A 27,901-nucleotide genomic window follows, 5' to 3' on the forward strand; every position below is an offset into this window, starting at 1 on the left:
GCGGTGAACTGTGTCCACTGGGAACTGCGGGGGGCCCGTGCTTGCAGATGGTCCTGAGGTTCAAAGTGGGACAACGGCACTTCCAGTACAGGGTTTTCCCATTCAGATTCATCACTGCCCCACGAGTTTTTACAAAGGTTTTCTCTGTGGTAGCGGCTCACCTATGATGTCAGGGAATCCTTGTCTTCCTCTATCTGGACAATTGGCCGTTGGCAGCGTGGTCCAAAGAGGAAGCTCAAGCATTGATATCCCAGCTTCTTCTACTTCTCTCCTCCCTAAGAGTGAGCATCGATGTCGAAAAATCAACTTTGTGCCCTCCTCAGTCCCTGGAATTCATAGGAGCTCACATTGATGTGATCTCTGCAGGAGCTTAAATGCCACAGGTCAGATTCCAAAGCCTACTGAACCAAATAGCCCTGATAACCTCCAACTCTTTGGTCTCTGCCAAGACCTACCTTTCCATTTGAGGGCACATGCTGGTGTGCACATACATCACACCCTTCACCTGCCTGCATCTTTGCTGTCTATAGCTGTGGCTGCAAAAAAAACTATTCTCCTATGCACAAATCTATGCACACCCTATTTAACATTCCACCCAATGTCATCTCTTCTTTTTGGTGGTGGACAGACCCACTACAAGTCTGCTCCAGGATGCCCTTCCTCCCATCCTTGCCAACTGTGATATTCATATTGGGCGTGTCACTCACACACTGGTGCAGTGTATCTCAATCCTTCCAGACTATTGTACCCTTTTCAGGAGTCTGATTTGTTTTGTGTGCCCCAGGTTTCACCTCACTTAAAAATGACTTGCTTACAAAATCAGATATAAAAATACAAGTATGACAGGACAGTTACTGAAAATTGCTTACTTTCTCATTTTTACCATATACTTATAAATCAATTGGAATATAAATATTGTATTTACATTTCAGTGTATTGTATATAGAGCAGTATAAACAAGTCATTGTATGAAGTTTTAGTTTGTGTTGACTTTGCTAATGCTTTTTATGTAGCCGTTGTAGAAATAGGCAAATACCTAGAGGAGTGGATGTGCCCCCTGTAAGACCTCTGCATACCCCCAGGAGTACGTGTATCCCTGGTTGAGAACCACTGGGCTGGGACACTTACATTGGAGATCACATGACACAAGGCACCTGGACCCATGTGAGAGTCCAGGATGCACATAAACATACTTGAACTTTGAGCAGTAAACAAAGCATGTTGCGTGTTCTTACCAGCTATCTGCTATTGCCACATCCTCGTCATGTCAGACACCACCACCACAGTATACTACATAAACAAATAAAGTGGCACAAGGCCCCAGCGCTGTGTATGGAGGCAACTCACGTCTGGGAATGGTGCATTGCACATCATATCCTTCTGTCAGCAGCCTACCTGCCTGGCACCCAGAATGTAATCACAGATTCAGCAAGACCTTTGCAACCGACCACAAATGGGAGTTGCACGAAACAATAATCACAGACAACTTTGGTCGCCACTACATGCATCCGACGAAGTGGGTATTCACCCACGAAAGCTCATGCTCCAAAACGTCTGTTAGTCTATAAGGTGCCACAAGACTCTTTGCTGCTTTTACAGATCCAGACTAACACGGCTACCCCTCTGATACTTGGTCGCTGAGTACACCAATCAGAGATCTTTTTGCACCAACACCAAGTGCACCCAGTATTGCTACAGGAGAAGACTCGGTGCTCACTCACTGATCAACGCTCTGGTCATCGATTGGTCAAACTGGACAAACTATGGTGTCTCCCCCCTCCCCCCCCATGGCATCCTCCACAAACTCCGTCAGAACAGCACAACAGCCATTCTGATCTCTCCATTCTGGTGTCATCAATTCTGGTTCCCTCTTCTCCACGTGTCGAATAACCTCCTCTCCAACTCCAGACGTTTCTGGAACTGCTGACAAAACAATGGCAGACTCAGGCATCGAGATCCATGGAAGCTACACTTAACAGCATAGATTTTGAATGGACACCTCCATTAGCACAAGAATGCTCATTGGCAGTGCAAGACCTCTTCTCCAATAACCAAAAGGACTCCACAAGGTGATCCTGCTAGGCCAAATGGACATGCTTCACCTCTTGGGCCCAATGGCAAAGTCTTTCCCCCAAAGCTGTGGGCATCCCTATGCTGTGACTATTTCCTCTACCTGAAAACCTCAGGACTCGATCTCAGCTCTGTCAGAGTGCATGTAGTCACCATTAGTGCTTTCCACCCTCCAGTAGAAGGGTATTTGATTTTTACCCACCCCTGGACCGTGTTATTCTGGACGGGCCTTTTATGTAAATATCTGCGAATTCGGCCTATCACTCCCCGATGGGACCTCAACCTAGTCCTTACCTCTTTAATGAACTCTCCCTTTGAACTGCTGGCCTCAAGCCCTCGTACATGCACACTCTCTCTCTCTCTCTCTCTCTCTCTCTCTATGAAGGTCACATTCCTTGTTGCTATTACTTCAGTGAGGAGGGTTGGTGAACTGGGAGCCGCCATTTCACCACATTAGATAAGGACAAGGTCTCACTGTGATGGCATCCCAAGTTTCTGCCAAAAGTGGTTTCCCAATTCCATCTCAACCAACCCATATATCCGCCTACCTCCTTTCCAAAACCACACGCTTCTAATGAGCAATGGTGGCTTCAGTCCCTCGATGTGTGTAGGGCTGTAGCCTTTTACCTACAAAGGACGAAGCCATTCCCGAAGTCTCCCAGGCTATTTGTTGCCATAGCTGAGAGAATTAAAGGACACACCATATCCACCCAGAGAATCTCTCAGTGGGTCTCAGGGTTTATTAAGTGTCACTATCAATTGTCAGGGAACTCCTCACCAGATGGGATACAAGGCCATTCCATGAGAGCACAAGCATCAACCAGAGCCATGTTCCATGATAGATCCCTTGCGAACGTATGTAAGGCAGCCACGTGGAGTTCAATACACACCTTTTCTTCTCACTATCCTCTAGTACGTGATGCTGCGACAGATGCCTCATTCGGTGCAGTGGTCCTCCGTTCTACGGTTCCACCATCTTCCTTGCACCTTCTTGTCAATCACCCTCAGTGGAATACAATCGGTACTAATACAATCAGTCGAAACCACAAGGCAATAAAAGGTGCCTCTGCGGACCGTCGAGCAATATTACTTTGAAAAGCTCCAGTGCATGTGTATAACCCTCAGTGGAATACATATAAGGAGCACACATCTCGGAGAACCTACAGTAACCTCCTCTTCTCTTTCCTGCAATTTTATAATGACAGCATAGTTTACTTAACACCCCTAATTATATCCCTGAAGTTGATAATTTGTGATCACATAGGTAGTCGTTCCTTTTTTCTGTTCCTTTTCAGAGTGAATGCAAATAAAAATCACATATGTACTGTATTAAAAGCACTGAATTGATGGCACGTATCTCAAGAATTTCAGAAAGTAAAACACAAGGCTTTGTTTTCAAGACTATCTAACTAGAAGGAAAGTTACTGTGTTACAGTGTGCCAAACCAGCCACCCCCAGCCACCCAGTCAATAACCAGAATCATAGAGCATTAAGTCACATGAACATCTGTTGATTCAGTATTTTGGCTGGAACATTCTTCATACATTTAATAATTCCCATTAAGGGACAGCATATTAAAATACTTTAATTCTGTAGACAGTGTAAAGATAATAAAATGTATTCTCTGTTTACATGTTTTCCTGCTTTATAATTGCTTGCACCAACTGGAAGAAAACCACACGTGTTCTAAGACTTAGAAGGAAGAATTATTTAAGAGGGAATGAATTGCTTAATTTTTTTTCTTTCTAGAATAATATTTTTCAGTATGCATTTTTTTTACTAGTAAAGGCTTGCCAAACTTTTTTTAAAATTCTATTTTTAAACTGGTAAATAACCTGTAATACATGAATGTAGTATGCAGGTTCTCTGTTTTACCCCAAAGAATACTGTCCCTGCTTATGTCTAAGATGAACACTAAACTGAATGTGCTGAATAGATGTGAGATTTAGATATGTTAACTTTTATAACCGATAAAATACCTTTTATCTGTGCAAATCTCATCTTTTTTTAAATACTTAAAAGCGGTGTTTATTTTATCTTTAGTTACTTGAATGATTTGGACAGGATAGCACAAACTAGTTACATCCCGACTCAACAGGATGTTCTCAGGACTAGAGTGAAAACTACAGGAATAGTGGAAACTCATTTTACTTTCAAAGATCTTCATTTTAAGTGAGTATTCAAGCTGTACACATAACCCTGTGATATGTTTTATTCAAAGTTTTAAATGTTGATTAACAACTTTGACTTATTTTTGTCACAACTTATTTCTTGGCATTTGGAACTATTTTCAGAGACGAGGGGATGTCAGCGGGGAGGGAAGGGATTGGGGAAATGACTTTCATAGTGAGACCAAGTACAATGAAATAACACAACTTCGTAGAGGCATATTTAACATTGAATTGCAGCACCAGGAAAGCCTATTTAATTCCCGTGTAAGCTTACATGTTTACATGAATAATGTGCACATATAAACGTCTTTAAAATAATCCCTTTTGTGTAATGTTGAAAAACTAGTGATTGAAAAATCAGCTTTTCTTCTACTTAAAAATCAGTTGAAGAGCTGATGGACTATGAACATTCGCTATTTGTGAAGTGAAACCACCAAAATATCTTTTCTAGTAAAGCTAAATGCTGATTTCTGTTCAAGTTTGCAACATGATGCTTTGTTTACTGACTACTTTTTCAAATCTATTTTTTTCTTCATGAAGAAAAAATGAGACTTTTGTAGAGAGAGTTCAGGAAACTTCTAAGGAGCAGACGTCTCTGCATCAAGTCTTACTAAGAGATGTTCTCTCTCTTTGCATTAGGTGTTTTGAAACTAAACATTTTGGAATCTCCTCCACTTCTCTCAGCAAAGCAAATGCATGAAAAGGATACAGTGGAAGAGTTATACCTACTGTCTGTGTAGTATGTAAATCAACATGGGTTTATGGCAAATAGATCCTGTCAAACTTGATATCTTTTTCCATGAGATTACAAGTTTGGTTGATGAAAGTAATAGCGTTGATGTAATATGCTTAGGCTTTGTGAAGTGTGTGACTTGGTACCGCCTATATTTTGATTAAAAAATTAGAGCAATATAAAATTAACATGGCACATATTAAATGGATTTAAAATGGGCTAACTTATAGGTCTCAAACTGTAGTTGTAAATTGGGAATTGTCTCGAGTGGGTCTCTTTCCAGTGGGGTCCTGAAGGAATCGGTTCTTATCCCTACACTATTTACCATTTTTATCAGTGACCTGGAAGAAAATATAAACAAAGAAGGGCCACTAGAATGATCCGAGGAATGGAAGGCCTTTCGTATGAAAGGAGACTTGAGGAGCTCGGTTTGTTTTCCTTAACCAAAAGAAGGATGAGAGGAGATATGATTACACTCTTTAAATATATCAGAGGGATAAATACCAGGGAAGGAGAAGAATTATTTCAGCTCAGTGCTAATGTGGACACGAGGACGAACGGATATAAACTGTCAGTCAGGAAATTCAGGCTTGAAATTAGACGAAGGTTTCTAACCATCAGGGGAGTGCAATACTGGAACAGTCTACCGAGGGAAACAGTGGGGGCGAAGGACCTCCATGACTTTAAGATTAAGCTAGATAAGTTTATGGAGGGGATGGTATGATAGGATAACGGGCTTAGTCAATAGGTCAATTATGTGCCTGGTATGATATAACCTTTTCCAGAGGGTTTGGCTGGAGAGTCTTGCCCGCATGCTCGGGGTTTAGCTGACCGCCATATTTGGGGTCGGGAAGGAATTTTCCTCCAGGGAAGATTGGCTATGGCCCTGGAGGTTTTTCGCCTTCCTCCGAAGCATGGGGCAGGGTTCACTTGCTAAGGAGTGGGTGGATCGGCTTATGTGGCCTGCATCTTGCAGGAGGTCAGACTAGATGATCATAATGGTCCCTTCTGATCTTGAATTCTATGATTCTATGATAAACTCAGCACTGATCGTTTGCAAATGACACAAAAATTAGAGTAGTGGTAAACAATGAAGAAGACATGTCACTCAAAGCAATTGGGATCGCTTGGTAAACTGGGCACAAGCAAACAATATGCATTTTAATGTGGCTGAATGTAAACAAAGAATATAGGCCACAATTACAGGATGGGGGACTCTTTCCTGGAAAGTCAAGACTTTCTGAAAAAGATTTGGTGCTGGTGGTGGATAATCAGCTGAACTTGAGCTCCCAGTGTGATGCTGTGGCCAAAAGATCTTGGTGTAGGTGGCGTGCCGACCCTTGTTGGAGCTGAGCTGGTCGACTTGACATTGAGTACTTTGATGTTGGTGCGGAGTGCTTCTCCCACTGTGAGAGTCTCTTGGCACCATTTCCCATCACCTATGCCGAAGGAAAAACATAAGCAGGTGGCTGAGAGAGAGTGTTCCCCAACTCTGAAGAAAGCCAAGTATGGAGAGCACAGCAGAGTGTGACCTGAGTGTGCCCACTCCTCTGCCCCCACTCCAAGGGCTCATTGACTCTATCCTTACGCAGGCTCTGTTGAGTCTGGTCTCGGATCAACCTTCGGCACTGGAGGGACATTGTGGCACCAGCAGAGTTGTGGTGCCATCAACCCTGGAGGCGTTTGTTGCAGCCAGGGACTTGCTGGTACTTTCGATAGCACTGTCGCTGGCAGTACAAGAATCAGTGATGTCTGTGCCAGTGAGCAGAAGGCAGCATGTTGCACCAAGCTCATGTTCGGTACCGTCAAGAGGGAAACTGTCCCTGCTGGTTTCGACTCGGGTCTCCCCGCCTCAGCGCCGTTCCCTGGCACTGAATGGTACTGCTCCTCTGTGGGCCCTGGAGGAAGACTCGTCATCTGACTCAGAAGTGGAATTGTATTCCCTGCCAAAGAACTTTTCCCAGTACCACCCCAGTCAGCCTTATTAGGTTGTGGATCCAGGTGTAGGGCTACCCCCAAGTGCTTGGCACAGTGGGCACTGGCCTGTGTAGATGCAATAGCCATTTTCGAAACCCGGGGGATTTTCCCCTGACTCCAGGCACTCATGCTCAGTGGTCTCAGAGAGGAAAGCACTTCCATCCCATCGAGCAACACCCGATCTGGACTTCAGTACCAAGCCTAGTACCAATCTCAGAACCTAGACCCTCAGGATCAGATCGGTGCAGAAAGAGAAGAGGAGGACCCCCTGCTGGTGCAGGCCTCATCATCATCCTCCCTGGATGAGGCAGTGTCAGGTGGGCGTGTCACTTCCCCACTGTGACTTCAAACCTCAGCAGGAGCTGTTGAAAAGAGTGGTCTCGAACCTTAGGCTGAAAGTGGAGATAGATAGTTAGTCCTCCCACAACCTGGCTGATATTTTTAGGGCGGCAGCCCCATTGAAGGAAGTATTCCCTCTCAGTGAGGCCATCATGGGACCAGTTAAAGCCCTGTGGCAAACCCCATCCTCCTTGCCTCCCACCTCAGAGCCGAAAAGAAGTATTTTGTTCCCACTCAAGGGTATGATTCTTTATACTCCCATCCCCCTCCCAGGTCCTTGGTGATCTTGGCAGCCAACAAGAGAGAGAGAGACAAAGGCGACAAGCAGCAACCCCCAAAGTGAAAGACTCAAAGACTAGACCTTTTTGGTACAAAGGTTTATTCTAGGGAGGTCTGCAGCTCCAACCAGCAGGTATTGCTGGGGAGGTATGACTTTAACGTCTGGGACTAGATGTTAAAATTAAAGGACTCAATTCCCCAGGAGTTCTCTGCTCTGGTAGATGAGTGTAAGTCTGTAGCCAAGACTTCCCTGCAGGTTCCCCTGGACGCAAAAGACTTGGCGGCTAGATCCATGGCTTCTGCGGTGGTCATGCGCAGATGCTCTTGGCTCCACTCCTCAGGAGTGCCAATGGAGGGCCAGCAATCCATTCAGCCCTTCTGTTTGAAGGCGCTTTGCTCTTCTCAGAGCAAACAGATGCAAAGCTCCATGGTCTGAAAGACTCCACAGCCACCCTCAAGTCCCTGGGTCTTTATGCCCAGGTGCCTTTGAGGAAACACTTCAGGCCCCAGCACTCCACCTGCTTCTCAGCTCCATCGCCCAATCAGGACCTGCAAAAGAAATGAAGCAGGGGTTTTAGATGCAGGCAGCTGCCCCCGTCCACCTCAACATCCCTACCTGGGCTCCCAGGCGGGGGCCAGCCAAACAGAACTTTTGATGGGATTCCTTAGGGCATTATACTAGTTCCCATGCCACTAGATCATGTCCACCTTTAGTTTTTGGAACACCTGCCCCCCTTCAACATGGCATGGTCTCTTATCACCTCGGACCACTGTGTGCTGAGCTCTGTGGAAAGGGGTTATATGCTTACATTTATTTCTACCACCACCTCCCGCATGCTTTCCTTCTCATGAGCAACTTCTGGCTCAGGAGATGCAAGCCTTCCTCTGAGTGGAAGCCAGAGAGGTTCTTCGTGACTTAAGAGGGAAAGGGTTTTACTCCTGTATTTCCTAATTCCAAAGGCCAAGGACGGTCTCTGACTCATTTTAGACCTGCGCCGTCTTAGCGGCTACCTCAAAAAGCTGATGTTCCACCTGGTCTCCCTGACCTCCATTATCTGCTCCTTGGATCTGAGGGACTAGTACACCATCCTCAACTTGAGAGATGCTTATTTCCACGTCTTGATTTTCCATGTCCACAGAAGGTTTCTCAGGTTCATGGTAAACCAGACTCAATACCAATTTATAGTTCTCCTGTTCAGCCTTTTGGCATCCCTGAGGTTTTCACTAAATGTATGGCAGTAGTGTTGGCCTTCCTGAAAAAAAGAGGGCTACAAGTCTACCTGAACCTCAATGACTGGCTGGTCCCAGGCGCAGGCCATACAGTCGACCTTTCAGGTGCTAGGCCTGTACAGAGGATAGAATTTATCACAGAGCAATGCTTGATTTCTCACAGGACATGGCTTTCCTCCCAGAAGCCCACTTTCAAACAGTGGTGTCATTAATAGTTAGCCGCATGGCCACGTGCACATACGTAGTGCAGCATGCGAGGCGATGCCTCAGACCCCTTCAAGTTTGACTAGCCTCGGTGTACTCACTGAGTTGCCATCACTTGGACTCACTGCTCACGGTTCCTGCCCGGTCCTTGCCTCCCTCGACTGGTGGAGGGATTCTCTGTTGGATCTAGGATGGGGATCTCACCTAGGGCACCTCAGGATGCAGGGCTTGTGGTTCCGGGAGGAGCTTTCCTACATACAAATGTTGGTGCTAAGAGCAGTCTGCCTGACTGTCAGGTGTGGTCCCACATCATGAACAAGAATGTGCTAGTGCTCACTGACTGTATGGAAGCCATGTTCAACCTCAACAAGCAGGGAGGAGCTCACCCCGCCCCACCCCCCAATGTCAGGAAACTAATTGCTTGTGGGAGTTCTGCATAACACACGCAATCCATCTCAAAGCTTCTCACCTTCTGAGAGCCAGGAACAAGTTGGCAGATCACCATGAGTGGTCCCTTTTGCTCTGACCTAGTAAAGATTATTTTCCATCAGTGGGGGACTCCCCAGGTAGACCTGTTTTCAACCAGGCAGAATAGGAAATGTCACCCATTCTGCTTCCTGTGAGGCCACAGCCAGGGCTCACTCATGGACGCTTTCCTGCTCTCTTGGACTGGACACTTATTCTATGCCTTTCCCCCCCATTCTTCTAGTGCACAAGGTCCTACTGAAGATCAAGCAAGACAGAGAGAGGGTCATTCTTGTAGCCCCAGCCTAGCCCTGCAAACACTGGTTCACCATGCTGTTGGGCCTTTTAGTAGCGACTCTGATGCCACTCTCTCCTCCCAGACCTGATACAGCAGGACCACAGTCGAATGCTCCACCCAAACCTCAGGTGGAGCTTGGAAGCTCTATGGCTAAATCCTGGCCTGTTTGGAGCAAGTCTGCCAGATTCTGCTAGGTAGCAGGAAGCTCTCTACCAGAGTTACATACCTCGCCAAATGGAAGCGTTTTTCCATTTGCTCTTCCCAGCAAGGTCTCTCGCCCACGTGGTCATCTCTGCAGGCTATTCTGGAGTATTTGTTACAGCTGAAACAGCAAGGTCTGGCAATTTCATCAGTGAAAGTGCACCTGGCAGCGATTTCTGTATTCCACACCCCGGTGGATGGCAGATCAGTTTTCTCACTTGAGATGACTGTTCATTTTCTCAAGAGCCTGGAAAGCTATACCTTCAGATTTGGGAGCCCAATCTCCTGAGGGTCCTGAACCTGGTCTTGTCAAAACTCATTGGCCTCCTGTTCAAGCTGCTGGCAACATGCCCCTTGTCAAACTTTTCCTGGAAGGTGGCCTTTTTGGTGGCTATCCCTTTAGCCAGGAGATCAGGGCCCTGTACAGTCGTCTTTAAGGACAAGGGACAGCTTTGCCCTCACCCTGCATTCCTCCCAAAGGTGGTTTCGCAATTTCACTGTAATCAGGCTACTTTTCTGCTAGTTTTCTTCCCAAAACTGCACACGAACAGGGAGGAGCAAAGTCTCTGCACACCGGACGTTAGATGTACCCTGGCATTCTACATTGAGAGGACAAAAAGTTCCGTAGATCCACACAGCTCTTTGTGGCAGTAGCGGACAGGATGAAAGGCCTTCCTATTTCGGCTCAGAGGATCTCATCCTTGATTACATCATGCATTCACCCATGCTACGAGCAGGCAGAGTTCCCATCATTGGCTATAGTGACGGTCCATTCTAAAAGGACGCAAGCTTCCTCAGCAGCATTCTTGGCCCAGGTGCCGATCCAGGACATCTGCAGAACGGTGACTTGGTCATTGGTACATACGTTTTCTTGCCACTATGCCATCACTCAGCAAGCTAGAGATGACTCCAGGTTTGGTTGAGCTGTGTTGCGGTCAGCGTGTCCATGAACTCTGGTCCCACCTCCTATGGTACTGCTTGGGAGTCACCTAACGTGGAATGAACATATGCAAGCACTTGAAGAAAAACAGTTCCTAACTTTTCCATAACTTGCTCTTAGAGATGTTACATATGGTCCTCCTTTGAGCAGGGGGTTGACCTCCTGAGATCTCTTCCAACCCTAATTTTCTATGATTCTATGTCCATTCCACGACCCCCTGACCCTCTGTCAGAGTTGGTTGGCAAAAAGGGAACTGAGAGGGTGCAGGGTTGGCTGGGCCCCTTATACTGGCACATGAGCACGCAACACCAGAGAACGCTAGAGCCGACTCAGTGGGGATCACTGAGGGAAAAATTTCTGGTGACTTCACAGCACAGACACACACCTAATGCAGAATGGGCAAGTGCAACACATCTCGAAGAACAGTAGTTCCAGAAAGGTTAGTAACACTTTTTTTCAGACACGTGGTAACAGATACTTATCTCCCTGTCTGGTCATATGTGTATTAGGTATTGTCTGCCTCACAGTGTATGCCTGTTTGCATAATCAAGAGATTGCGAAATCAATAAGAGGAAACCCAAGAAGAAACAGTAAGCAGGGGATGTCCTGTTTATGAATGAGGATAAATGATTGTCTTGATATTTGTATCTAGGGGTACCAGGAGACACTCTGGCTCATAGAATCATAAAATATTAGGGTTGGAAGAGACCTCAGGAGGTCATCTAGTCCAATCCCCTGCTCAAAGCAGGACCACCCCCAACTAAATCATCCCAGCCTGGGCTTTGTCAAGCCAGGCCTTAAAAACCCCTAAGCAGGGGCGGCTCCAGGCACCAGCGCACCAAGTGCGTGCCTGAGGCGGCAAGCCGCGGGGGGCAGCCTGCTAGTTGCCGTGAGGGCGGCAGTCAGGCTGCCTTCAGCGGCATTTCTGAGGGAGGTCCACCGGTCCCGCAGTTTCGGTGGCAATTCGGTGGCGGGTACGCTGAAGGCACGGGACCAGCAGACCTCCCGCAGGCATTCCGCCTGACTGCCGTGCTTGGGGCGACAAAATACGTAGAGCCGCCCCTGCCTCTAAGGATGGTTCCTTCACTGAGGAGGCAAGCTAACATAAGGCCATACTGGGTCAGACCAAAGGTCCATCTAGCCCAGTGTTCCATCTTCCAACAGTGGCCAATGCCAGGTGCCCCAGAGGGAGTAAACAGAACAGGTAATCATCAAGTGATCCATCCACTGTCTCCCATTCCCAGTTTCTGGCAATCAGAGGCTAGGGACACTATCCCTGCCCATCCTGGCTAATAGCCACTGATGGACCTATCCTCCATGAATTTATCTGGTTCTTTTTTGAACCCTGTTATAGTCCTGGCCTTCACAACATCCTCTGGCAAGGAGTTCCACAGGTTGACTGTGCGTTGTATGAAAGAAAAATACTTCCTTTTGTTTGTTTTAAACCTGCTGCCTATTAATTTCACTTGGTGACCCCTAGTTCTTGTGTTATGAGACCGAGTAAATAACACCTCCTTATTTACTTTCTCCACACCAGTCATGATTTTATAGACCTCTGTCATATCCCCCCCAGTCGTCTCTTTTTTAAGCTGAAAAGTCCCAGTCTTATTAATCTCTCCTCATATGGAAGCCGTTCCATACCGCATTTTTGTTGTCCTTTTCTGAACCTTTTCCAATTCCAATATATCTCTTTTGAAATGGGGCGACCACATCTGCATACGGTGTTTAAGATGTGAGCGTACCATGGACTTATATAGAGGCAATATATTTTCTTATTTCTATCCCTTTCTTAATGATTCCCAACATTCCGTTCACCTTTTTGACTGCCACTGCACGTTGAGTGGATGTTTTCAGAGAACTATCCACAATGACTCCAGGATCTGTTTCTTGAGTAGTAACAGCTAATTTAGGCCCCATCAAGCTGACAGTGTTGTGCCTCATGAAAAGAGGTATCAGGTAAAGCACTGCTAAGTACTACTCTGCTAAACATGAGACTGTTTTGTTAATTAACTCTAGGCTCTAAAATGTACGTTATTTTATTTTGTATAGAACCATGTTTCCAATATTTCTATTTGCTATCACTTGAATCGCTATTCTTTGTTAAATAAACTTTTATTTGAATTTTCTGTAAACATATCTAAAGGTTAAGCACAGAGATGATCTGAGGTGCATCTGTAAGCTGGGGGCAATACTGTTTCTTTGGAAGCAGCAGATCTGTGAATATTGTGAGTGTCCAGTGGAATGGGCTGGACACTCTGGGGAGACGTTTGGGGGTTGGTGTGTGCCTTTGGCTAACCTGTAGAGAGAGAATAGTTTCTATGTAGATCTAGAGAGGCGTGTGTGTGTTGCCTAGATCAGTACAGTTGGGGAACTGACTCTGGCAGGCACAGACAGGGTTTCCTCACACTAAGGGCAGGTGGTAGCAAGGTGCCTCACAACCCTGGGTACCCTGGGAAGCATCACAGGAAGTCACCCATTGCAAATACTCATAGGGACCAGCACTCAAAGAAGAAATGAAGGTTACTTACCTTATAGTAACTGGAGTTCTTCGAGTGCTTGCTCATGTCTATTCCAATGTAGGTGTGATTGCCCCATCACCAGAAGTTTTTCCCCTAGTGGTATCCGTTGGCTTGACTCTGGTGCCCCCTGGAGTGGCACCTTCATACTGCAGTATATAGGTATGTGATGCCCTTCAGTTCCTTCTTACCGACTGTGATGGTTGCTGGAACACTGTTTCTCTTGCTTTGCAAGTGATTCTCCTGAGTGGTTTTCTTTATCCTGTAAATAGATTTTTAAATGGCATGTAAATAGTTAGGATTAGAATAAATTAACAAGTAGTTAGATCACTTAGGGCTAGCCTACACTGGCAAAGCTAAAGCACTGCCGTGGCAGCGCTTTAATGTGTCTTGTGTGGTCATGGCACAGCACTGGGAGAGAGCTCTCCCAGCGCTCTAAAAAAGCCACCTCCACAAGGGGCGTAACTCCCAGTGCTGGGAGTGTGGCTTCCAGCACTTAGGGCACTGTTTACACTGGCGCTTTATAGCGCTGCAACTTGCTGCACTCGTGGATGTTTTTTCACACCCCTTAGTGAGAAAGTTGCAGCATTGTTAACTGCCAGTGTAGACAAGCCCTTAGTAGGTTCCTGCCCTGCAGGACTAGTCCTCCTGGGACAGTGGCACATGCCTCAGTCCCACGGCTTCAAACAGTGCGTGGCGTGCCACAAGCCCATGCCAGTTAGTGACCTGCATGAAAGCTGAGAGAATGTCAGACCAGAGCCTGGATCTTACCCCTATGGCAAACTGTATCCTCAAAAGCAGTGATTCTGAAGAGTATTTAAGGGCCGTGGTGGGTAACTAGATGTATAAGCTGGGAAACATTGAGCAGGAATAGAGAGGTAGTATTACTGCTAAACAGCATTGGTGAAATCATTATTGGAATGTGTGTCCAGTTCTGGTGTCCACACTTTAAAAAGGATGTTAAATTGGAAAGGGTTCAGAAAAGAGCTGCAAAAATGAGTCAAGGTCTGGAAAACTCACCATTCAGTGAAAGATTTAGGAAGCTCAGGGCTTGGCTACACTTGAGAGTTGCAGCGCTGGGAGTTTACAGCACTGATCATCCAGCTGTGTAGGAACAGCGCTGGTGTGTGGCCACACTCACAGCTACCAGCGCTGGTGTGTGGCCACATTTGCAGCATTTGCAGCGCTGTAGGGAGTGATGCATTATGGGCAGCTATCCCAGCGTTCAAGTGGCAGCAACATGCTTTTCAAAAGAGGGGGGTGGGGTGGAGTGTAGTGTGACAGGGAGCGGGGGGGAGAGAGAGTGAGTGGATTTTTGGAGCCAACACTGTGTGTTAGCTTCCTGCCTTGCAAAATCAGAAAATGTTCCCGACCCCTTACTCTTAACTCTTAACTGCAAACAGCCTGCATCCAAAGGACTCCCTTTCTCCCCTCTGTTTCTCTGTCAAGCAAACACTCACTCCCTGCCTGCCTCATTCACAGGGGTTATCTCATTTGATTGTTCACAGTCAGGTACAGATTGATCACAGCAAACAGGAGCTTGTTTGTTTTTTAGATAAGCAGCTCCCGGAGCACCACCGGAGCTCCGAGTTCACAACAAAACAAAGAGAGGCTGCATAACAAAACAAAGAGAGTAATTTAGTTAAAAGCATTCCGGAATATCTGCTAATATCCTGGAGGCCAATAACAGCGCTGGTGTGTGTCCACACTTGATGAGCAGCGCTGGATCACCAGCGCTGCACTCGCTACACCCCAAGCAGACCAGGTGTTCAGCCAGCGCTGCAGCCAGGGAGTTGCAGCGCTGGATGTGCCTTGCAGGTGTGGACAGTTACTAAGTTGCAGCGCTGGAAAGCCTCCACCAGCGCTGCAACTCTCAAGTGTAGCCAAGCCCTCAAATCTATTTAATTTATCAAAGGGCAGGTTAATAGGTGACTTGATCACTCATTAGTACCTGTAAAGGGCTCTTTATTCTAGCAGACAAGACCAGAGGCCTAAAATAGATTAATTCAGGCTAGAGATAAACCACACATCTTTAAGTTTGAGTACTTAACTATTAGAACAGCTTATCAAAGGTTGTGGCTTCTCCATTACCTGAAGTCTTAAGTCAAAACTAGATGTCTTTGTAAAATAAGATACTTCAGCTCAAATACGGGGTATTGACGTGGAGGAATTTCTGGATGAAATTCTTGGCTTGGTCAGATTAGATGGTTAAAATAATCACTTCTTGCTTTAATGAATCTGTTCTTATGAGGGGACACAGATGCCCCTTCAATTTTCTCACCTGGCTTTGAGGTGTTTGATGTTTTTCTCTTTCCCGTCTTTCCTTTTCCCTCCCATATTCTTTAGGTGGATTGAGGGAAGAGCCAAATATACCTTTTTCCCCCTCCTTTTTCTCTTCCCAACCCCAGGTCTTGTGAAGCTTCTGCTGCTCTTTGAAGAAACTGGCTGCTTTTGCTGCACTAAAGCTCCTATGGTAACACAAATAAATAGGCACTTTGGCTGCTCCATCTGCCTCACTTCTTGCTGACATACAAATGTACCTTAGTAGGAATATGTGGCTTCCTTCCAGTGTAAATGTGGGTGGAAAGAAATGGTCAAATCCAGAATGGAGTCTAGCTGCACCTGACAAACATTTTTTTAATCCTTGCTAGGCCAGCCAGTCTTTTGAAAATGAGGATGCTGTTTATTAGTCTCCTATCACTAACAATTTTGTCCTTGGATAAATTATTGCAACTTCCATTGAATTCAGGGAAGTTATTCTATGTGTATCTGAAGGTAGAAATAGACCTTGAACATCAATTTTGAATTGGTCTGGATGTTTGCGACTTTGCTAAGGTCACATGCAAATCTTATTAATTGGATGGCTTAATAAAGCATTGTAACTTTTCATTTAAAGTCTGTGGGAGAGTTCTTAGATCAATTTTAACTTACATTTTTTAAATAGTTTAGATTTTGTTTTACAAGTAGATTACTAACCTTGTCCCTAATTCCAGCCTGTAAACTCTTGTGGTTTTACAGTCACACTTTTTTTTAAGTGTTTCTCTCCTCTGTTGCTATATGAAAAGCTCACACAAACAAGGGGGAAATATGACTAGCTACCTGACTCTGCAGAGGAAACAAATGGACTAGACTACTGTCAAAGGCACACAATAAAGTGTAATGAAATAAATAAATCTGCTATGTGATCTTAGGTATTAATTGAAGCAATAGTAAATACAATATGTTGGCAGAAGTGTGGGGGTTTGTTTTTTAAATTGACTTTCCTCCTAAAATAGTATGTTCTATTTAGTTTCCATTTTTGGACTTTGAACAAGAAATCATAGATTAGTTCTTTCAGTCTGCTTTAAGCTTATAAGTTGTTTTGGAACTGGAGAGAAGTGTTTTTCTTGCTTTATGTACACTGGATTGGCTTGTATGAGAAGAGCAACAAATTTAGTAGTATTGATTCACAATAGAGTAGCATTTGTTACAAAAATACATTTACTAGGTAATTGTGATTCTTGTGCACCAGCTGCAATTCTGTTCTAAATATCTAATCCGTTGTGTCTGTTCCCACTTTAAAAAAACAAACAAAAAAAACCCCGTCAGTATTTATATTGATAGAAATGCATGGTATGATTTAGTTGGGTTTGGTCCTGCTTTGAGCAAGGGATTGGACTAGATGACCTCCTGAGGTCCCTTCCAACCCTGAGATTCTATGATTTGACAAATCCAAGTTTTAAGACTTTTTACTATATTGGAAATTTATTTCATTTTCTGTACTTTAGAAGGTTTTAAGTATATTGAATTATTTTTGTTCAACCATGAAAAATGTAGCTGTTGCGGCAGATGGAAATGAATCCTCTCCCCTCTGTCTCCCGAATTCTTTGTGAAATTTACTTTTCCAGAGGTAAAATTAAAAAAGCCACACTATTGAATATCTAGCCTCAGGTATAGAGTGATTAGCAAAGCCAGGGAATTTGAAACCCCTGGGAGTGACAATAGTACAAATTGTGAGTTATTGACCCCTAGTTATCAGTTCTGTTTGTTCCTCAGGAATCTGAAGATCTGGCTGTCAAATTTCTGACATCTTGTTAGATTACTTACTCAAAAAAAGCTAGAACTCCATAATATTTAGAGTTTGTGGGCAGAGCATCACAAGGGTTAAACTGTAGTAGTTAAACAGGAGTACGGGAAGTCATTAGGATTTTAGTTGTTGGTTTTTGTTTTTTAAAGCATGCAGTAGTGGATTTATAGACGTGAGGAATCAGTAAAAATAACTTGCTTCTGAGCAGAATTTTTTTAGATGCAAATGGACAGGGACAAGTTTTGAAGAGAGACATATTTTAATACATCAGGGTTCATAAATAATTAAAATAACCACATAACATTGTAGACTTCTAGCTTATTGTACACTTTATCCTTCTATCCCTCCTGGTTTTGTCATGTCTATATTTAAAAAAAAGTTCTCTGAGGTAGGGCAACATTTCTTCGTTGTCTGTAAAGCTCCTAACATGCTTCTGAGCATTGAATAAATCTAAAATAGTAGCAACAAGTTTTTTATCCCATTTTGATAAGCTGTCTCTCAGAAGTTAAGCTGGTTCTTTTTGGATTTTACTTATCGTATCTGTTTAAAACCTTAAATTTTAATTTTGCAGAAATACAGCAAATCAGTTTTCTTTCTATGCAGTTTTTGATAGGTCTTTTATAATTTCTCAGCAAACTTGATTGTGAAGCTTTGTTTTGGTGCAAATAACTGCATGTATATCAAACATGGCAAAGACAATTTCCAAAGTAAAGATTAAATTGTAATGATGAATATTTAAATTGCAGTGTTGAATACTTTCAGGACCTTTAGAGCAGTGGCTCTTAACCATGGGACTCTGGGCTCACTAGGGGGCCACGAGCAGGTTTGTTGGGGCCCTCCAAGAAGGGCCAGCATTAGACTCGCTGGGGCCCGGGGCAAAAAGCTGAAGCCTCACCGCATCGGGCTGAAGCCCAGGTCCCTGAGCCCTGCCACCTGGGGCTGAAGCTGAAGCCTGAGCAATGTGGCTTCGTGGGGGCCCCTGTGGCATGGAGCCCCAGGCAGTTGCCCTGCTTGCTACCCCCTAATGCTGGCCCTGGCTTTTATATGCAGAAAACCAGATATTGTGGCACAGGTGGGCTGTGGAGTTTTTATAGCATGTTGGGGGTGTCTCAGCAAGAAAAAGGTTGAGAACCCCTGCTTTAGAGCATGTTTACACAGTCCACGGCATCCAGAGCCTTCCATACTAGGTCAATAGACTTAGGTAGTGGGGCTTGCACTAGTGGTCTAAAAATAGCTATTTAGATAGCGCTTTGAAGTTGCAGCTTGGGCTTTGAAGTCCTCTCCACTCTAGGCTTCAGAGCCCAAGATCCAGCCTGAGCTGCAACTTCAGATTGCTTTTAGGAGTCCTCAGCTAACACAAGCTTTGAATTGTGAGGAAACTGAGGGAGAGTTGTGGCCACTTTGCCCTTTATGCCTTGTACAGTGGTATCAGGAGGCCCTATTCAAAAACTCAGATCTCACCACCCTTAAGGTGCATGCCCACCAATAGAGGAATCCACGCTGACTAAAACATCTCAAACATCTCTTGGGTACTGAAATGCTTACCTCAGCTTATATATTAGAGTTCTTTAAAGATCAACCTGATCAGCTATAGGAAAGAGAACTGGATTTTTCTGTTTTAAACATTAGCAACTGACGTGTTTGCCAAACCCCAGCTGTATGTCTGTGCACGAGTCGAAACCCAGCATGATTTCTAGGCTGAATTTGAAAAGCTGAAAGTTTAGAAAAATTATAGTTTGAGTGATAAACCTTGTGACTTGGATTTAGAAATGTTGAAACTGTGAAAATAAAAAACGGAAATGTAACTTTTACTCAATTTTCAGAGTATAATCCAAATGTTTTTATAAAACTTCCCCCCAAAGCAGTGAAACACATAATTACTCTGTGCTCCTGAATGTACAGGATTTTGCACCCTAGCTCAAAGAGTATTTGTCTAAGAAAAAAAAAATTTTCATGGTCTATTGTATGTTTAGTGCTAGCATTTTTTTCACTAAGCCAAATAAGTTGAAAAGCTCTTCATTCAAGTACATGTATAATAAAACTAAATCCAGGCGCATATTTTGCAGTGTGTTTTGACATCTTGCAGCCATAAACAGTTGCAGAGAAACTGTGTAGTTCAGATCATGTTTACTTCTGCAGAGCATTTTATTTGCTTTAGTTTCAAAGTAATTTTTGCTAGAAAGTAATGCAAATTATTGTATTGAAGAGATTTTTAAGGCTTTATTAAAATTAATTTTCAACACTAAGCTATTACTCTAAAACTTTAATACCCTTCCGCCATAAAATTGTGTGATCAGACTAGTACAGTCTGCGCTTTAATTTTATGTATAGTATTCAGAAGTCTGGAATTTTAACGCTATCTTATTTTTCTATTTTGCAGAATGTTTGATGTGGGAGGTCAGAGATCAGAGCGGAAGAAATGGATTCATTGCTTTGAGGGAGTTACAGCAATAATCTTTTGTGTAGCGCTCAGTGATTATGACTTGGTCCTAGCAGAAGATGAGGAAATGGCAAGTAAACTAATCTTGAAGGAAGGGGGAGAAGAGGAAATAAAAATTAAATGATCTTGAAAGAAGTTAAACCCTTTATGAAAAGTGTGTATATCCTCTGTTTTCACAAGGAAGTAATTTCCACTTGAAAGTGTCCCAGTGGACGATAGAAATGGAGAAGAAAATGCCATCTCTTTGAATATCACTTTCTTACTGGATACTTTTGTTTACACGTAGCTCTTTTCCATGTTCCAAAAGACATTCTATTTTTAAATTAGGTAACAGAGGTGAACACTTGTTTTAAATTGCATAGTAGGGGGTTAAGACAAATTTTGGTGATTCAGACAATTTTTAGTGGAAAACCATATGGCTTATTTAGACCACCACTTTGTGTTTTCTTTCTTTTTTTTTACCTAGTGTCCAGTCCTTCAATCTTCCTTTCTATAGATCTCTTTCTCTGATAATTTTCCCTGCATTTGCTGGTCTCCTCTATCTATGTCTTCGTTTCTTTGGTTTTTCTTTCCAGCAACTCTTCTTTCCTCTTCTTTCAGGATCAGACTCCCCTAGCGAAAGCAGACACAAACTAGCACCACTCTTTATTCATGGAGCTGACAAGAGTGATCCTAGTCTGTGTTGCTGTCTAGCTGGCTTAATAAGTAAAGTACTTCTTTGGTGCTGACTCTCCTGTAGACTGTAATTTGGGAGGTAAGGAAGTAGCCTTCAAATCAAGCCTAGGCAAATTGTGTCCTGGGTGGGTGGTAGTCTACTAGTGTAAACAGTTAAAAGCATGGCAGAGGCTATATGCATGACTGGAAAATGTTTGTGAGCAAAGCACTTTTTCACTTGATCTCTTGGTAACACTGGAGTACTTGATTATCTGGCAGGGCTGCCATATTTGATTTTCTGACTTCTTCAAGAGGAGTTATACAGTAATCAATTTCCACTTAAAGGTCACTGTCTTCCCTGGAATGCCTTTTCTTTATAACATTTGCAGTTATGTACGGAAGAGAGACACTAAACTGTGCAATTGTTAGACATTCAATATTCACAATTACTTTATTTTTTCATTTACTTATGACTGTATTTTCTCACGTGAATGCTGCCCAAATTATTATAGGAAATCATGCTTTGATTATTTTGTTCTCCATTTCATACAGCACTGGAGTGGGGTTCTGGGATTCAATATACAAAAAGACTTTTACAGGAGATTTTATTACTCCATTGGTAGAGTTTCACTGTATCAAACAGGTATATGTTTCCTGATTTCATTACTATTGAAAAGGATAATGGAGGGTAGGCTGAAGTATCTTCTTTTCAATTGCAGAATCGGATGCATGAAAGCATGAAATTGTTTGACAGCATCTGCAACAATAAATGGTTTACAGACACGTCTATTATTCTTTTCCTAAACAAGAAGGATCTCTTTGAAGAAAAAATCAAAAGGAGTCCCCTCACTATTTGCTACCCTGAATATGCAGGTATTTTGCTAGTTACCTGGGAAGTCAAGTCACTTCCTGTTATGGAATTTTATTACTGGTTTTATGATGCGTGAACCAGTCAGAAACAGTTTAATCTAGAATCAAAGTTGTGTCTGTAGCTAGCAGTTTGGGGAGATGGCTCCGTTTACAACTAAAAAACTAATTTCATATGGAAGTTGAGTAACAAAATCATGAAACTTCACTATGCCACTTTTAGTCACTTTAAAGTATGTGCCAAATCCTGCTTTCCTTACTTACCTGAGTAGTCCCAGCTGAGTCAGTAGAACAATGAATATGAGTAAGGCTAAGAGAATTTATAACTGCTCATTGTAGAGCAGGAATGCTCCTGTTAGACCAGTACTCACTATCTCTGGGCTGCGAGCATTGACAGCCTGAAAAATCACAACCAGGTCTAAAAATATTCCAAAATATAGTTAACTACAGCTCAAAGATATGAAAAACTGTACATATAAGGGGAGAAAACTGTCCCAAACTTGTAACAGCTTACAAAATGGCAACTCTGATAGTCTTTCCAACATAGATGTATTGTAAGGTGGTGGTTTGAGAGCATAGTTGGCCAATTACTAACATTAAACAAGAATTTAAAATATTTAACTGTAATCAAAAGTATTGTTACATTCATGGTTTATTGAAAGCTGATATCAAACATCTTTTCAAGTACATGGAATGTTTGGAAGCACTGGGGGGAGAATCCACACAAATATTTGGTTCATTGTTCAGTATTTAAAGTGTTTAAATGTTCTTCGTGGTGAGATCCTTTCCAATTTATTCTGCTTAGGCTCTTCCTGTACTCCATTTTGCTCCAAAACCTTTACAATCATAGGATTTTCTCCTAAAGAGGTTTAGGGCATTTAGGTTTTCTTAAACACATTGGAAGGAAAAACATGGTATGCAAGAATTCTTTAGGAAGAGAGGATGATGTAATTCAGCAGTGGTCTGTATTTAGAATTTCATATAATTATATAAATCTACCGATAGGTAGTGGAAATCTGTCATTCTGTTGTGCAGAGAACACTTACTTGAAAAAATATAATTAAAACTGGGAGAAAAGAGGGAATAGGCCAAATATAAATTTAGGCAGGTGGAGATGGAAGAAAGCACCATGAAAAAGAAAAGTGAGTGTAAACAAAAATAAATGGAATGGGGGAAGGTTTTTTTTTTGTTGCTTCCCTCAGTATTTATTTTCCTTAGTGTTTAATCTGAAAACATGAACTAACAATTCCATGGAAACAAAACATCATTTCTATTTGCAGAGCAGTTGTAGCTCTTTAATAACCTGATCGACCTCCCATCGAAGTCAAGGGTAAAATTTCCACATAAGTGGGAGTTGGATTGATTCCATACCCTTTATATATATATATATATATATATAATTAATAATCCAGTATGTTTTACCACCAGCAAGTTTTATACTCTAACTTAAAACAGTAGTTGTGAGGTTACTTAAAACTGCATACAATTCTTCCATTTTTAAAGAAACTGTCCAGCAGTTTTAAAAAAAATAGTTCATGGCTTCCTTCAAAGTGTATAGTATTCATTGCTGCTTAGGCCTTGTCTACCCTACAAGGGGAAATCGATCTAAGCTACTCAGCTTCGGCTATGTGAATAACATAGCTGAAGTCAACGTATTAAATCTACTTACCGCGGGGTCCACACTATGCGATGTTGACTGGGGACGCTTTCCCATTGACTTCCCTTACGGGTCTCCATTCAGGTGGAGTACAGGAGTCGACGGGAGAGCGATCGATAGTCAATTTAGAGGGTCTTCACTAGACCGTCTGAAATTTAGTATTTATTGATCAACTTTTTCCCTTTCTTCAGGATCCAACACTTATGAAGAGGCAGCTGCATACATCCAGTGTCAATTTGAAGATCTGAACAAGAGAAAGGACACAAAGGAAATCTATACTCACTTCACATGTGCCACAGATACCAAGAATGTGCAGTTTGTTTTTGATGCGGTAACTGATGTCATCATAAAAAATAATCTAAAAGACTGTGGCCTCTTCTAAGACTTTGCATTCAATGGTAATTGTGTTCCTTGACCAGAATGAGTAATAGAACTTTTCATCATTTTGTATATGCCTCGGTAATAGAAAGCATTTGTACATGTACATAGGAGTCTAATTCTCTTGATCTTTATTTTTAGATTTGAAGAATAACTTCACAAACTTCTAACCTGATGGGGTTTCAAGAAGAAAGAAGTACAAAACAATTTGTGCTGAATAACAGACCAGTACTGTACTTGCCTGTTTTAACAGCTTTATTTATGTTTGTCTTGTAAATTTAAGTAATTAAATATTAGGTAACAATGAAAAGTATCTTGATTGTATGTATACTTGTAATTGTAGGAATGTTATTTGTATGAACATTGAACAGAATATTTTAATAACTTGATTTGTGTTCCAAAGTTTCCACGTTTTATGAGAATGCTCTTAAGAAGGGTAATTTTTTTTTTTTGCGCCTTTGGATTATTTAAACATCTTGTACAATTTATTTTTTGTTTCATCTTAAATATGCATGCTGACTTATTAGGTTTTGTTTGCATAACCAAATGTTGCAGGCTTCTTGGTAGTCTAAAATAATCTTACGCTTGCTCAGCTTTAAAGGGACACTGTGAATTGAAGTTTGTCCCTAACCTTCGGTTTTGAAAAAGCTCTTAATTTCAAGGTTAATAAGTTTTCTTTGATTTATTAGAATTCCAGTGGAAACAACTGATTACAAATAAACTTCTGCTTGCAATCTTTTCAGTCCAAACGTTACAACACTGAGAAACTGAAACTGGATGAGTTAATTTTCATTGCCCAAACTGATGGAATTGTAAAAAGAAATTATTGGGATCAGTAACAGAGATTAAATTTTTAAAATGTATTTTGTCTATTTATCTTTTTCTCCTGCGAGTGACAAAACTCTCCTTGCTCTCGTAAAAGCCAGTGGCAAAACTTGAGAGCAAGACGACTTGTTTTCTTTTCATTCCATGGATTCAGAATCAGGTTCCTAATGTGTTGCTATTAATTGTAGGTAAGAAAACTAGTTCTACAAATTATTGATAGTCATGAAAACATCAGACACTACCAAAAAGCAATGCACAGTGGTATCAAATATAGTACAGATTTTCTGTTGCAAATATAAAGAAAATCTTCACTATCTCTGATCTCCATATGAGGTAATTATTTGCTAATGTTGACTTTTAATGGTGTGCACTTGTGTGATTTTTAAATTGACCGTGTCTCTTTAAATAATATTGCATAGAATTTATTTCCTTTCATTGTATCATTTACTATGTAAGGGGTATATTGTGCATTGCCTTATGGGTAGTGCCAACACTGATTTTTATACATTTGAAACTGAAATAAGCTTTTATTTTGTAAATAAGTTCTTAGATGGTTGTCCTGAGCATTTTGGTCACCTAAGAAATGTAGTCACAACAAATTTAGAAATTACTTTCTACAGTTGTTGGAACATTGTTTGTAACTTCCATACACCATATTACTTTGTCCACGACGAGAACACCTCTGAAACTGTTGCTAGTTTTTCATATTTTCTTATAGATTCATATGCTTAGAAGTGTTCATTCTAAATGTCTAATTAGAGTTAGTTTAAAGCATTAACTCATTTTTGGTTGTGTGTATACTTGGTTTAAGGCTGTCAAATGGCCTTGAAATAGTTCTTATCTCAGCTCTTTTCATTCTTGGAATTTTCCATTATTTGCTATGGAATTTCTAAATGTTTTCAAATGAGAGGTTAAAACAAAGGAGCAGTAATATTAATTTATTAATGATGGAGGTTGTTGACACACAAGCTCTTTTAGTTAGTAATTATGGTAAACAGTTTACATCTTGGACTGCTTTGAATTGTGCATTATGCTGCAGTCACAACTGATTTTATGTATCACTGAAATATTTTGTGACTATTTAACTTGTTGTCTTTGTACTTAATGTAAAAAAAAACAAAAAACTGGGATTAATCAAAAATTACTGAAAATTTGTCTAAATTCTTTGTGCCTTGCCTAAGAGAAATGTTTTTCATTAAATTTACTGATGGAAGACCTGCTGCATCCACTTTGTGAAGATAGTGAATAAAAATGAAAAGAAATGAAATTGTGAGTAAATTCACATGAGTGTATGTAAGTAAAATAAAAATGAGCACACATTGATGACCATTGCTGATGGATTCCTGAATTTTATCCTGTATAATTTACTAACATCCTAATAAAATTGAGATTTTTTAAAAAAAACGAATTATAATTCTTTCCTGAAATATGTACACTGTTGTTTTTTGTCCTATGCTAAACAAGTGCATTGAAAATATATCTCCTCATGAGCTCTTCCATTCCAGACTGATGGACTTTCCTCTTTTGACTTGATGAGTTGGCAGCTGGACAAATTTCCATGAAGACTCTCCTTTCCGCCCCCTCCCCCCAAACTGATATTGATTCTATGGTGGGAATCTCACAGGTCTGTGTCTTGCATTTACAGAATGGGGTATACAAAATAAGCTGTTCTTTTTCATGCATTTTAAGGCCTAAAGGGACCGTTATGAAGACCTAGCCTGGTCTGTATAACACAAGCCATGATATTTCACCCAGTAATTACTACATCAGGTTAATAATTTCTGGTTGATCTTTTAGAAAGTCATCCAATCTGAAAGACTTCAAATGATGGAGAATCCTCCAATCCCATGAGCTTTATCTTCCAGCCTATTGGAGGATGTTATGCCTTTGTCCGATATAAAGAACTATCTACTAACAAATTGTCTTTCTGTAATCTCGTCAGTGCTGTATATACAGGTCATGTCACCTCACTTCTTCCTGCTGTTTCCCTACTCATACATCCAAAGACCGTGTTAGCCTTTGTATCCATAGCATCATGCGGGAAGCATGTATGCAGATAGTTAATTATCATGACATCTGTCACTTTATAAGAACATAAGAACTGCCATACTGGGTCAGATCAAAAGTCCATCTAGCCCAGCATCCTGTCTTCTGACAGTGGCCAATGCCAGGTGCCCCAGAGGGAATGAACAGAACAGGTAATCATCAAGTGGCCCATTCCCAGCTTCTGGCAAACAGGCTAGGGACACTTTCAGAGTTGTTGCTTTCCAGAATAGAGTCAAAATTACACCAACTTGTCACCAATATCAAAATGTGTGTGAGCCACCAAAATGACATCAACTTGTGAAACCAACGTCTTTGACATCTGAAATTGTAGCTTTCCTCTAACACAGAACAAATAACTTCATTAGATCAGAAAAGTGGTGTCCTTGAAGTTACTGGATCTGTCTGTCTTTTTCTCTCTGCTTCACTGTAAGCTACAGCCTAGAACCTTCCTCAGTCCACCTCTTATCCAGCTCTGTTTTTGAAGTTTTTTTGTTGCAAAATTGCCACCTTCAAGTCTGTCACTGAGTGGTTAGAGAGGTTGAAGTGTTCTCCCACTGGTCTCACAGATCTTGGGAGACAGGCCAGTCCTCGCTTATAGACAGCCTCCCAACCTGAAGCTAATACTCACAAGCAACCGCACACCATACAACATAAACACTAACCCAGGAACCTATCCTTGCAACAAAGCCCGATGCCAGCTCTGTCCACATATCCATTCAAGTGACACCATCATAGGACCTAATCACATCAGACATGCCACCAGGGGCTCGTACACCTGCACATCTACCAACGTGATATATGCCATCATGTGCCAGCAATGCCCCTCTGCCATGTACATTGGCCAAACCAGACAGTCTCTACGCAAAAGAATAAATGGACACAAATCTGACATCAAGAATCATAACATTCAAAAACCAGTGGGAGAACATTTCAACCTCTCTAACCACTCAGTGACAGACTTGAAGGTGGCAATTTTGCAACAAAAAAACTTCAAAAACAGACTCCAAAGAGAAACTGCTGAACTCGATTTAATATGCAAATTAGATACAATTAACTCTGGCCTAAACAGAGACTGGGAATGGTTGGGTCATTACACTAATTGAATCTATTTCCCTATGTTAAGTTCTCACACTTTCTATGGGCCATCTTAATTATCACTTCAAAAAGTTTTTTTCCTCCTGCTGATGATAGCTCATCTCAATTGATTAGACTTTTCCTGTTGTTATGCATACTTCCACCTTTTCATGTTCTCTGTATGTATAAATATCTCCTGTCTGTGTGTTCCATTCTATGCATCCGAAGAAGTGAGCTGTAGCTCACGAAAGCTCATGCTAAAATAAATTTGTTAGTCTTTAAGGTGCCACCAGTACTCCTTTTCTTTTTGCGGATACAGACGAACACGTCTGCTACTCTGAAACCTGTCAATTTATTACGATTTTTAATGAAACCAGAGACATGCCTAGTGATACTAACATTAATTACCTCTTATGTGAGCATGTTCAGAGTTCGCATGTGTATGATTTATCAATTATGGCTATAGCCCCT

General features: G+C 42.0%; 1 protein-coding gene across 1 annotated transcript in view; it reads left to right on the top strand.

Moving 5' to 3' along the window:
- LOC120393873 (guanine nucleotide-binding protein G(i) subunit alpha-1) overlaps nt 1-25,705 on the top strand; it is a 61,081-nt gene extending 35,376 nt beyond the window's left edge. Inside the window, exons 5-9 of the mRNA XM_039518348.1 lie at nt 4,114-4,242; nt 19,870-19,999; nt 21,303-21,456; nt 23,299-23,505; nt 23,627-25,705. Coding sequence (XP_039374282.1) covers nt 4,114-4,242; nt 19,870-19,999; nt 21,303-21,456; nt 23,299-23,489 — 604 coding nt within the window. The 3' untranslated portion in view covers nt 23,490-23,505; nt 23,627-25,705. The remainder of the gene's footprint in view (nt 1-4,113; nt 4,243-19,869; nt 20,000-21,302; nt 21,457-23,298; nt 23,506-23,626) is intronic.
- The last annotated feature ends 2,196 nt before the right edge of the window (nt 25,706-27,901 follow it).

Source organism: Mauremys reevesii, linkage group 1, assembly GCF_016161935.1.
Source record: "Mauremys reevesii isolate NIE-2019 linkage group 1, ASM1616193v1, whole genome shotgun sequence".
In the NCBI taxonomy this organism is placed as follows: Eukaryota; Metazoa; Chordata; order Testudines; family Geoemydidae; genus Mauremys; species Mauremys reevesii.